At 39.1% G+C, this 11,412-nt stretch overlaps 1 protein-coding gene across 1 annotated transcript; it reads right to left on the bottom strand.

Moving 5' to 3' along the window:
• Window positions 1-4,826: 4,826 nt before the first annotated feature.
• Window positions 4,827-9,404, bottom strand: calhm3 (calcium homeostasis modulator 3). Its single transcript, XM_062430934.1, has 4 exons — window positions 9,118-9,404; window positions 7,209-7,336; window positions 6,947-7,074; window positions 4,827-5,276 (listed from the first exon to the last, which is right to left on the bottom strand). The coding sequence occupies exons 1-4, from the start codon at window positions 9,402-9,404 to the stop codon at window positions 4,827-4,829; spliced, it is 993 nt and encodes a 330-aa protein (XP_062286918.1).
• Between the last annotated feature and the right edge of the window lie 2,008 nt (window positions 9,405-11,412).

Below are 11,412 nucleotides of genomic sequence, written 5' to 3'. Positions count from 1 at the left end.
AGAAGTTCTTTCTCAAGGCAGGCGGTCCTGAATCATCAGATAGCATGAAAGATATAATTGTGATGATGCCCAGCGACCGAGAGGACACATCATATATAGTATGTCAGGTATTTCCCAAGAAGTAACCTAAACAGAATATAATCTAGGCATATGGGACCCTGCCAAGTATTTTTGACCAAAGGGTTATCATTTTACAGTAAGTTAAGAAACCTACCTACCTTTATAGCTCAGAGTGCACATTCTTGGCTGAGGCCAGGACAACATTTTGGCATAAAATGAATTTTTTGAAAAGCTCAGCAAGGTCCTGGTCGGCCCTTTGACGGACATATATTCAGATTCTTATGGTAGAAGTTGTCTTCCTCCTACTTCAAACCTTGTTAATATATCACTCATCTTGAAAAAAGGTAAACCTGCAGAATTGTGTGGCTCCTACAGACCTATCAGGTTGACAGCAAGCTGCTTTCAAAACTCCTCTCTAGACGGCTAGAGAATTTGCTGCCAATTCTTATCAAATCAGACCAGACAGACTTCGTTCATGGCCGCTACTCGACCAGCAACGTGAGAAGGTTCCTGAATATTATACAGTTTTCTACTTAGCATAAACAGATGGTACTGGCTGTCATCTACAAGACATCCCACAGGCCGGAGGAACCCGTTGCCAGAACACCGGTGCGAGGCCGGCCGGCAGAGACCCTCCAATGGCGGGTCACGGATTGCAATCGATCAGTGTGACAAAAGACGAAGAAAAAACACAGTTAAAGAGGCCAAAACCCTCTTTAAACAGCCCAATGAGCATCCCATGGAGGTCGGCTACAAGGTGGGTTGTCGGCGACGTTCTCTGGAGCTTTACGTTTCCGAAAACTGGGTTTCTGAAATCGTGCAGATGGTAGCTAATCCATGTACTTCCGTAGTAACTTATTTAACGCCAATGTTTTTTTCCAGCAACTACAGGAAATGTTTAATATTCCCAGGCAACACTTTTTTGGATACCTGCAGATAAGACATCTTGTATCTTCCTAGGTTATCCTTTCTCCTGCTACCTTCCCTTGTAGTGACATAGAGAGGTTTATTTTGGAACATCAACATGGAAAACACTTCATGGGGGTATTCCAGAAAGCGGGTTATGTGAAAACTCAGAGTAAGTTAACCCTGAGAAGAGGGAAACTCTGTGTTATCCGTTCCAGAAAGAGAGGTAACTGAAACTCTGAGTCAGTCACCATGGTAACTGACTCTGTGAACATAACCTGCTCGCTGGCAGGTTTTCTTTAAGAAACCCGGAGTTTCTACCTGTCTCCTCCCACCTGAAGCAAGCTGCCAGACATGGGTTGTCCGTTTCTTCGCAATCCGATAGATATCGAGGCAGAATTAATTCGCAATGCCTTATGTCGGGAGATGTACTCAGGGCTCAATTGGATGTGCTTTCATTCAGAGATGAATATCTGTTAGAACGGTATCACTGTTCATTACACTCAATCCTTTCTTAACATTGTCCGGCCATATCTGCCTTCTTGTTAATCTAATTTTTAGGAAGTATTTTATTTAATATTCATGTACACATCGTCACATGTTAGTCTTATAATCAATGACTCCAATATGTATTATATGTAAAATTGTGTTAAATAAAAGTGTTAAAATCGTGTAAAATGTTAATCTACTAAGCAGGATATTAGATGAGAGGACAGTGTGTTAAGCAGCTTTCTGTTTGAGGTTTAAATTACTACATGTTGAAGTAGCCACTGAATTAATATTTACTTTGTTTAATAGCCTACGTCAACTATGAATAAAATCAAAGCGAGGTACAATCATAGCCCAGCAAAATGTGCCTTACTTTTCTGAATTATGTTTTTTTATTTCATTTTTAGCTGCTTCCAAATACGTTACACCACTTTTTCACCTGTATGCTACAATTTTAAGTGAGGTAAGTTAAGTCAGTGGAGTGGTGCATTAAAACTTAAGACTTGACTCTCTCTACTTAGCGTCTACAGCGGTGTTACTTTTTGTGAAATATATGATCATATTCGCCACAGGCCTGCAGGGGGAGCTCCAGTTACAGCGAGGTGACGTAACTCGAGCTTTTTTTCTCAGTAGTTGCCATGGTGAATCAAGGTATCGGGGCTCCGTTGATGATGGCTTTGTATAGTGGTCGCGCTAAACTCAAGGTTAACATACTCAGAGTTGATTTACCTAATTCAGATCAGCTGTTCTGGAACCGGATACTCAGAGTTTCCCATCTCAGAGTAAGTCAACTCAGAGTTCTGGGTTAGACTCAGAGTTTGTTGAACCTCCTACCTGGAATACCCCCCATATCATGCTTCTACTTGACTCTCAGCTCCTGTGATAGGTACGACTTACCAAATATCTCTTGTAAATGGGAAAGAGATTTAGGTACTGAATATATTGAAGATGACTAGCAGATGGCTATAGACCTGATCAGAGTGACACTTACTTGTAACAGACTAAGGGAGACTCAATACCATATTCCCCATATGCTTCATATCACTCCTGTTACCTTGTGTAAAATGGATCGTTCGCTTTCTCCTCTATGCATCAGATGTCATTCTGATAGAGGGACATACTTTCATTGCTTCTGGGAGCGCAAACTAATTTCCAGATTCTGGACATTTATTTCTCAAGTGATTAGTGGGATATTTAAGAGAAAAATTAGACCGGATCTTGTTGTTTTTCTCCTAGGCCTGCCTTCCAGAAAATTACATCTCCTGGCATCACAGTAAAAACTTCTTTAAAAGCTCCTTTTGATTGCTCGTAAACACATCTTGCACAAGGGGATTAAAGCTTCTCCAAGTGTTACCCTGTGGCACAGACAGATTTTTAATACCCTGCTCCATGAAAGGTCACAGGCAGTTTTAAGGGGAAAAGATGAGATGTTCATGAATGTACGACCATACATTCATGAACATCTCATCTTAAATTAAGTTTTTCAGGTCTGCTGGTCAAGGGAAGGTGACCACCTCCCTTAATTTTAAAGGGAAGGCCCCTGTCTGAATGGAAGACACCTCTCGTAGCCCCAGTCATGGGACACGCGCGACATGGTTACTGAAACTGTCGTTAGTAGATTGGAATGGAGACAATGTTTTGTTTAACCCCATTTGTTTAGTCAGTATATTTATCTCAATGTTGAATATGTTATTTTTTTAAATTAAAGTATATATTGTATTTCATGTTTCCTTATTATTGTTATTTGATCTTACTCAAGTATTGTCAATATTTTTTATTATTATTTAAGTTTTATTTATTTTATTTATGTCCTTAGTTATTTATTTTCGTATTTTTCCTCTGTTTGATGAGTTGTATGGCTGTCTGGGGTGGGGCCATTGTATGTTGTTCTTTTTGTTTAAACACAGTAAAAAAGCATTTTTTTAAACCAACAAATATTCAAAATGGTGGTGGTAAAGGAAAAGTCAGGGAGTCATCAAAGTCAGTAGTTTACATCCTCTGGGAAACATTTATGCCTGTACATAATTTCATTGCAGTCTATCCAAAATGGACCCACAGTTATTGCCATACTGCTAGCATACTTATTAGTGCAGCTTTAGAGCAGAGTTTCTGATTGAAGTTCCAGATGTTCATTTGCATGTTTCCATCAGTGTGTGAGTGAGCTCCAGATAAAGTGACCTACCTGTATGCAAAATCAGCCAGCCCAAACCCTAACATATTCAAATGACTGTCAAAACATGGGCCAACTATTTTTCCAAACACAAACGAATGAAGTCAAAGGTTTCCATCATGGTGGAAAAGATGAAATCTCATTTGATTCTGTTCTTCACCTGCATGCATGCACATGCACGCACACACACACACACACACACACACACACACACACACACACACACACACACACACACACACGCACACACATTTATAAACATTTATAGGAATAAAATTTCATGTTTTATGTTGTTTCAGTTGGATATGTCCATGACATGAAATTGTTGTTAAAATGGACAAACATGTTGTAATGATTTTCTGGTAAGAAAGCATGGCCCCCGATGTGTGTTCAGTCCAGAAAATTTGACCAGCATTTTGAAATGTGCCGCTTTTCACCAAAGATATTAAAGATGTTTTTTCACAGGCTGAGAAACTCTAACTATGATAAGTAAAATGGACGCCTGGTGTTATCAGTGCTATATTATCTTGAAAGTATATATACAGAAAATATTTTAAATAAAACTCACAATGTGTTAGTCTGTCTCTCAGTACTTCCTAACGTTCCCACCCTGTCTGTGGCCCTCACACCCAAGCCCATTGCTTTTAGCTGAAGACATATAGTACCAGTCAAATGTTTTAGAGGCCTTAGAAGCGTGGAGAAAGATTATAGGACAACATTGTGCATATGGGGATTAGTTTTACTGGTAGATGAATCCTTATTTGGTGCTTTAAGGTGTTATTCTGGCAGCAGGACAGTGTGTGTGGGATTGAATCAAAATCAACTACTACAGAGTGTGTGTTCATGGTAATGTCACCCAGTGCAACACACACACAGTACTTAGTGGGATCAATTTATTGCTGATATAGGTATGCACAAAGGATTCGTTGACAAGAGAGAAAATATATAATATCACCATATTTATTGTTTAAAAATATAGTGGACAGTTGTGAACTAAAATAGCATAATTTAGGACTTAAGAATGTGCACCTCAGAGTAAAAGGATTTGTGTGTTATGATACAGTTGTGGCAAGACAAAAGATCAATATAAGATTTAACTTATTTGAATTTAGCAAGCTCAGGTAACCTTGCTAATTTAATTGACCTGGTCATGACACACACATTGATCCGACTGCTACACCACTATACCACCAAGTATATCCTAGACATCCGAATACAAAGTCTTCCCCTCATGGTTCTCCCAGGTAACACACATTCTGGGTCTGTGGGCGATCCTGGTCACATCCAGTTCAGGTTTACTGTAGTACCACTTGGTGAACAGCTGATCCACCTGCTCTTCCTTTGTTATCCCATGAAGTCTCTCCTCCTCCTCCTCCTCCCACTCCTCTTTGGAGTGCTTATTGAAGGGTGGATGGGGGATATGGAGTATGGTGTCCTCCCTCATGTCCTCAAAGAACTGCACCACACATTTCCGGGCAAAGTCTCGAGCATGGAGGATGCAGGTTTCGTCAAAGACCTTCTGCTCCACATCGAGGTAGTTGCTCCAGTAGCGCGTTTGCAGGAAGGTGGAGTGGTCATCGAAACAGGGTTTGATGAGGCGTCCCAGTGCTCCCAGTACAATCAGCAAAAGGAGGATGGACCAGCCAACTGCCTAGAAAAGGTGAGGAAGGTTAGCTACACAAAGTCAACTAAAGGTATGAGTCCTTTGGTGTAGAAACTGTGATGAGACCACAAAGGGCCATCAATCAGTAGCACCACAAGTCCCTAATACTCTTAAACATAGGTGTGGGTGTAGGCAAACACAATAACAAAAGCCTGATCACCTGACTAGTATGACTACATTTCCTTACAGTTACAGTTATCAGAGTTATTTTTGAATATCCTATAGTCCTCAATTATTAAGGATATATTTGGCTTACTTTAATTTAGGTGTTTTTGGTAAATATACTCATTTCTATATGCTATGATACCAAATCTGGGAACATGGTGACATTGCTACAAGGAAGTCCAACAGGACAAGAAATAGGACAAGAGTTTATCCAAACAACTTTATTTGGTGTTTTCACTAAAAGTGTACACACGGGAAATGCTGAAGCAATAAGTGGCTCTTTGATAATTTTACTATTCACCTTCATTTTCTCTTCAAATAAGTTTGACTAACCTGGAGGTTTGCTTCCAACCTGTCTGACTGATCATCTCATTGCTGTGTCTGTTGCCCAACTGGACATGTTTTACTGTCAACTTTGATTTTTATAGATATGTCTCAATAAATACATTTCACGCCATACAAATTTCTGCTTTAAAGTAAAGACTGAAGACTCAACAGTCAGTCTAGAAAATATTCATTATGGTAATTTAGCTGTTAATCAGAAATTACAGTACAGAAATATCAAAAATATGTTTGAAGTCATTAAGAAACAGTGTCTCCACTACACCAGAGATGTAGATGTCTGTATGGGATGACTGACCTCTGATCCTGCCTCTATCTGTGGACATGTTGCTATGCTGCTAAAGCAACATGTGTTTTTATCAACTGGTATTGCTATCAATGGCTAACCTGGCTAGAACTGGTTTTCTGACTTCTGACTGGAACAAATAAAACTCAGGTGTGACGCCATTCCAAGCTTCGACTTCCAACTTCCGAGGTAAATGGAACGCAGCAGTACCCCTTCAGATGCATACCACTTACTCAGGGCCCTCATTAAGATAAAAGTACAAGGATCTGTTTCTTTGTCTGTGTGTGTTTGTGTGCGTGCGTGTCCGCACTTTATTTTGACTTATTTCTACATTGAACAATTCTGATAACATCAAGACCATAGTCTTGTACACACATTGAATCGTCTAGTAAACATAAAAGTGAAATACACCAAAATATGCCTCATATTTTAGATTCCTCAAATTAGCCAGGTTGCCTTTATGACTGCTCTGCACGCTCTCAGCATTCTCTCAACCAGCTTCAAGAGGACATCAGTTGGATGGCTTTTAATAAACAGGTGAACCTAGTCAAGAGTAAGTTGGTGGAATTTCTTGTCTTCTTATCGCATTTGAGACCTTCAGTTGTGTGTTGTGCAGCAAATAGCCCTGTTCCACTACTGTAGTAGAAACTACAATAGATTAGGTTTGTTCTTTGCATATTGAGAAGAGCTGATGTCCCTGTGTGTATGCTATTATACAATAATAATTGTTAATTTTTTTGTTAATTCTTCAACCGAGCAGTGTTTTGTGTAATATTCATTTAATTCATGTCATGCTGTATACAATATTTAAAGCAATAAAAAAGGTTTAAACGCTCAAAGAGAGAGAGAGAGAGAACTGGCTTACTTGTGAGTAGCAGCGAACATAACGAGAGACTGCTTTACGGAAAGAGCTATTACTGAAGATGATGTCCTCCTTACACGGTATTTTTGCCATGATTTTGATCACATCTAGTCCTGTGTTGTTGGGCAAACCTGAGGAGAGATACCACAGTCATTAGAGAGACTAGTACTGTGCCACTGAAACAGTAGAGGATACTGAAAATACTCACTGAATATGTACAGTATATATCTACTGTATGTAGAATGTCCTGTGTGTTTGCATTTACCTGAAAAGAGTGCAGGGTCAACACTCACACTGAAGGCACAGATGAAGATCTTTCCATCCAGCAAAGTAACCAGGATCCACACCATCGGTGCCAGCAGGGCCCTCTGGATCATGGCTGAGAACAGATACCTGCAGGATGAGATGGGAGCAATATTTGTCCTCTAAGCCTCACAATCTCTACAACTTCTAAAAATACAGTTGCCTCCGGTCTGTGGCATACTGTTAGCAGCATATACAGGAAACAATATATTCATTTTAGCCTACCCATTTTTGTAGAACTGCAATGTAGTACTGAGTCTATGGTGTTGATGAATACTACATTAAAAGGAATTAAACACTTTAGAGGAGCGAAGATGAATACCACCCTCATGTCTGCATTAGGTACAGAGTCAGGATGTGATTAGTCTAGCTTAGCCTAAAGACTGGCAGTAGAGGGAAACAGCTAGCCTTACCCTGTCCAAAATTCCAAAAGAAGAAAGAAGAAATACATATTTGGGCAGAGCCGTGATAATCAAGTGACGTCTGGGCCATAGTCACTCTTGCCCCTGATGATCTCACCTTTAACTGAGTGACGTCTGATAACAGCCCTTTGATCGTTCCTGCCCCTTGAGGATTTTAACATTTGCTACAGTACCTCCTCCTGTTTTTGCCCCTCTCATTTAACTTCGACATCTGACAGTCTGGGAACCACCTCCCCCCTGACTGAGATGGCCCTAGTTCCTATCTGAATGCAAATGGCCTCACTTCATGCTCCTTTGTTTTTTTTCACTTGCTTCCATTTCTTTTGCTCTGAGTTAGTCCACTCACCAATGTCCTGGGATATCAATAAACACCACCATCACAGCAAACTTTGAACATGGACTTGAGCCACAAATCATGCCTCTACAAACACCTCTAAAACGTACTAATTTATTTGTTTTCAACCTGGTAGTTATTTTATTTTCTGGTTGATTTGAAATTAAAAAAATATTTTTTGAAACTCACAATCGATCAACCTATCATTACTATCATTTGCTGGGATCAGTTTTTAAACAGTTTTTCTCCATTCAAAAAAGAGATTTGAAACTGAAAGTCCAAATTTTGATATTGTAATTTTAAAACTTTGAAAAAAGCAAAAATATTTTATTTTGAATAAATTATTTATTTTCAAACAAATCTTACATTTTCAAATCTCATTTTTTTTTTTAAATATTTTTTTGAGTTTCAGGTCTCTGTCTTTGTTATGGGGCGTTCAGACCAAAAACCAAGTCTACATAGAAAATCAATGTAAATGGCGCGAATGAAGTGTCTGAAGCGGCACGAATAAAGTTAAAAGAATTGAATTTTTCAGGCGACATCGCAGCGACAACCAATCAGTGGCAAGTTTCTCCCGACGTCACAAGAGCGAATGAAGCGATGATCCAAAAATTGATATTTTAATCAAGCAGCGCGATACAAGCGATTTTTTTTCGCGTCAGACACTTTTGGTGTGAATGCAGCTTTATGCGGTCTATCATGCACAAAAACAATAAAATAAAAGGATTTGGATTAAAATTAATAATTTATTCAAAATAAAATAATTATTTTTGTTATTTTCAAATTTTTCAAATTTCAATATGAAAACTTGTTCTTTCAGTTTTTAATCTCTTTTTTCGAATGAAGACAACATATGACCTCGATTTAGCTACATAAAAAGCCCCCATCATTCTAGTCTACACTCAGACCACTGCACCTTAGACACAGCGTAGAGTGGATTGTTTAATCTGTACTCAAACAGAAATGTTTCTTGACTAACTACAGTTCATCCTTCCAACAAGCACTTCTGTAAAACATTTTTATCCATTGTGCGGGTTGCCAGATTCATTTGGTGGTTGAAAATGTTCAGGAAAACGCATCATGAGTTGTTAATGGATTGGAAATTTTGGACTCACTTAACCACAGCAGGATTTTTGGATCTTTTTCCAACAGGTCTCATCCACTCATCCATCATGACGCCTGTATGTCGATTGACCAGGACACCCAAAAAGAACAGTATGATGGGTGGGACGATCATCACTCCCAGAGAGTACAGTTTGTTGTACTGAGGAAGGCATGGGCAGTTGAAGTCAAAGCTGGTGTAGAGCTTGACGCTGACCAATGCCAAGATGATACAGATGCCATTGGAGATGGACTCAGAGTTGGACTGGAAATACTGCAGGACTAACTTCAGACGCTCCATACTTTAAATTATAGGTAATGTTCAGGGTAGAAATAGAAACAGCAAGGTGGTCCAGCTGCTACTGTCTTATTGCCATAAGACTGAAATAACTCCAGTAGTCATTTACAGTTTCACAAAATGCTTTAGCTCCTGTAAAAATACTCTTTGTGATGAAAAGTCTGTTTATGCAGTCGTATTATTTGAATTCCTACCTCACAATATGAACCTTTCCTTCCTGAACAAATCCACAGCTTAGCATTCTCACTTCACAGCATCTGAGCGTCTGTTGGAAGGTATTTGTAATGAAATAAGTTCTGCAGTGTTCCAGGGAGAGGCTGAAAATGCATGAATACACCAGACCAGTTGACAGAATTGTGTGACCACACCCCGTCTGTCTGTTTAAGCAGCACTCACATCAAAGGAGCCACAGCAGTAGTTCCTGGTAGAGCTGTATTGTATTTATGACTGAGGCTGAAACTCAACCCCAAAGCATACAGGACTATACAGTAGATGAACCAAACTTTGGGACTGTTTGGGAACAAAATAAATCTCACAAAGCCTGGCAAAACAGTCTTAAAACATATAAAAAGGCCCTCCGTAAAGCTAGAGCCACCTATTACTCATCACTAATAGAGGAGAATAAAAACAGTCCAAGGTTTCTTTTCAGCACTTTGGACTGTGGGACCCGTTTTCATTTTTTATCAAAAGAAAAACAATACAATAAATTATTTTTTCACTCAGCTCAGAGTCATTGGCCTTGGCTCATTTGCTGTGAAGAACATAAATCAGAACACATTTTCAATGACCACACACTGTACACCCCCCTACACATTCATATTACATACAAGATGTTCGGGTCCCCGGGGCTAATAAAAGTGTGGAAATTAGAGCTCCTGTGTACCTTTACTTTGTCCTCCTACGGTCTTGGCCTGCTCTGTGTGTCTGTGTGTGTGTGTGTGTGTGTGTGCTTTGTAGTTCTAATGAAGTTCAGAGAAATAAAATGTAATTTAAAATCCTTCTCCTCACTTTAAAGCTCTTAATGGTCAGGCTCCATCATACCTTAAAGAGCTTATAGTACCTTATGTACCTACCAGAACACTGTGCTCCCAGCATGCAGGCCTACTTGTGGTTCCTAGTATCTCTAAAAGTAGAATGGGAGGCAGAGCCTTCAGTTATCAGTCTCCTCTCCTGTGGAACCATGTCCCAGATTGGGTCTCGGGGGCAGACACCCTCTTGGTCGAATGTTTTCAATCTTATATCTTTTAAGTTTGAGTGTCTTGAAGCTGTCATAACCAACAAAGGCTTTTGTACAAAGTATTAAATACATTTCACTAAGTGCGTTCAATACTTTTCCCCTGTTATTCCATTGTATTACACATGACTTAATTTCTGAATTTATTTACTTTGGTTTCTTTGTATGCTTAGGTTGTTACCGACATCTGGTGAAAATTTCGTGGCAATAGCACCTTTAGAAATATATTTACTGAGAAAACTACGGGAAAATACTTGTAGTAGAAGACAAGTCATAAGGTAAGGCACAAACAAACCATTGAACACTGCTGACTTACTAAGAAATAAGAGTCAGTTCTACTACCATGTGTCTTTCCTGAGTTAACAAAAGTCATTGTACAGATGTCCATAGGCATTTTACAGATGTTAAAGCACACAACACAATAAATCTCTCGCATGTCAAAAAGACAAAGCACAAAAGTTGTCAAATTACAGTTTATTATTACAAAAACACACAATGGAGAACATGTATGCTTCACCTGCATGAAAGTGCTTTGCTTACATTGTTTAGATGAAGATAATTGGTTTTGAATGGCCATATTCACTAGATCATGTCATTACATCTTGATTTTGTCAGTCAGGACAGAAAAAAGTCATGTATGTGAACACCAACCTCAAAGTGAAGAAATCATCCAGAGACTTAAAGGGACATATTGGATACATGTAGTACTCAGAAGTCTGAACACTTTCTAATGAAATATTCTGCTTGCATTTAACGTAGGTTCAAGAATGTATTCAA

Source organism: Scomber scombrus, chromosome 12, assembly GCF_963691925.1.
Source record: "Scomber scombrus chromosome 12, fScoSco1.1, whole genome shotgun sequence".
NCBI classification, from domain to species: domain Eukaryota; kingdom Metazoa; phylum Chordata; class Actinopteri; order Scombriformes; family Scombridae; genus Scomber; species Scomber scombrus.
This window is presented reverse-complemented; position numbering and strand designations above follow the sequence as displayed.

Coding starts and splice junctions, on each gene's coding strand:
- calhm3 (XM_062430934.1), bottom strand. CDS start 9,404: ATGGAGCGTCTGAAGTTAGTCCTGCAGTATTTCCAGTCCAACTCTGAG. Junction 7,337..9,117: donor AAAAATCCTGCTGTGGTTAA/GTGAGTCCAAAA, acceptor CTCATCCTGCAG/GTATCTGTTCTCAGCCATGA. Junction 7,075..7,208: donor TGACCCTGCACTCTTTTCAG/GTAAATGCAAAC, acceptor ATCTCTCCTCAG/GTTTGCCCAACAACACAGGA.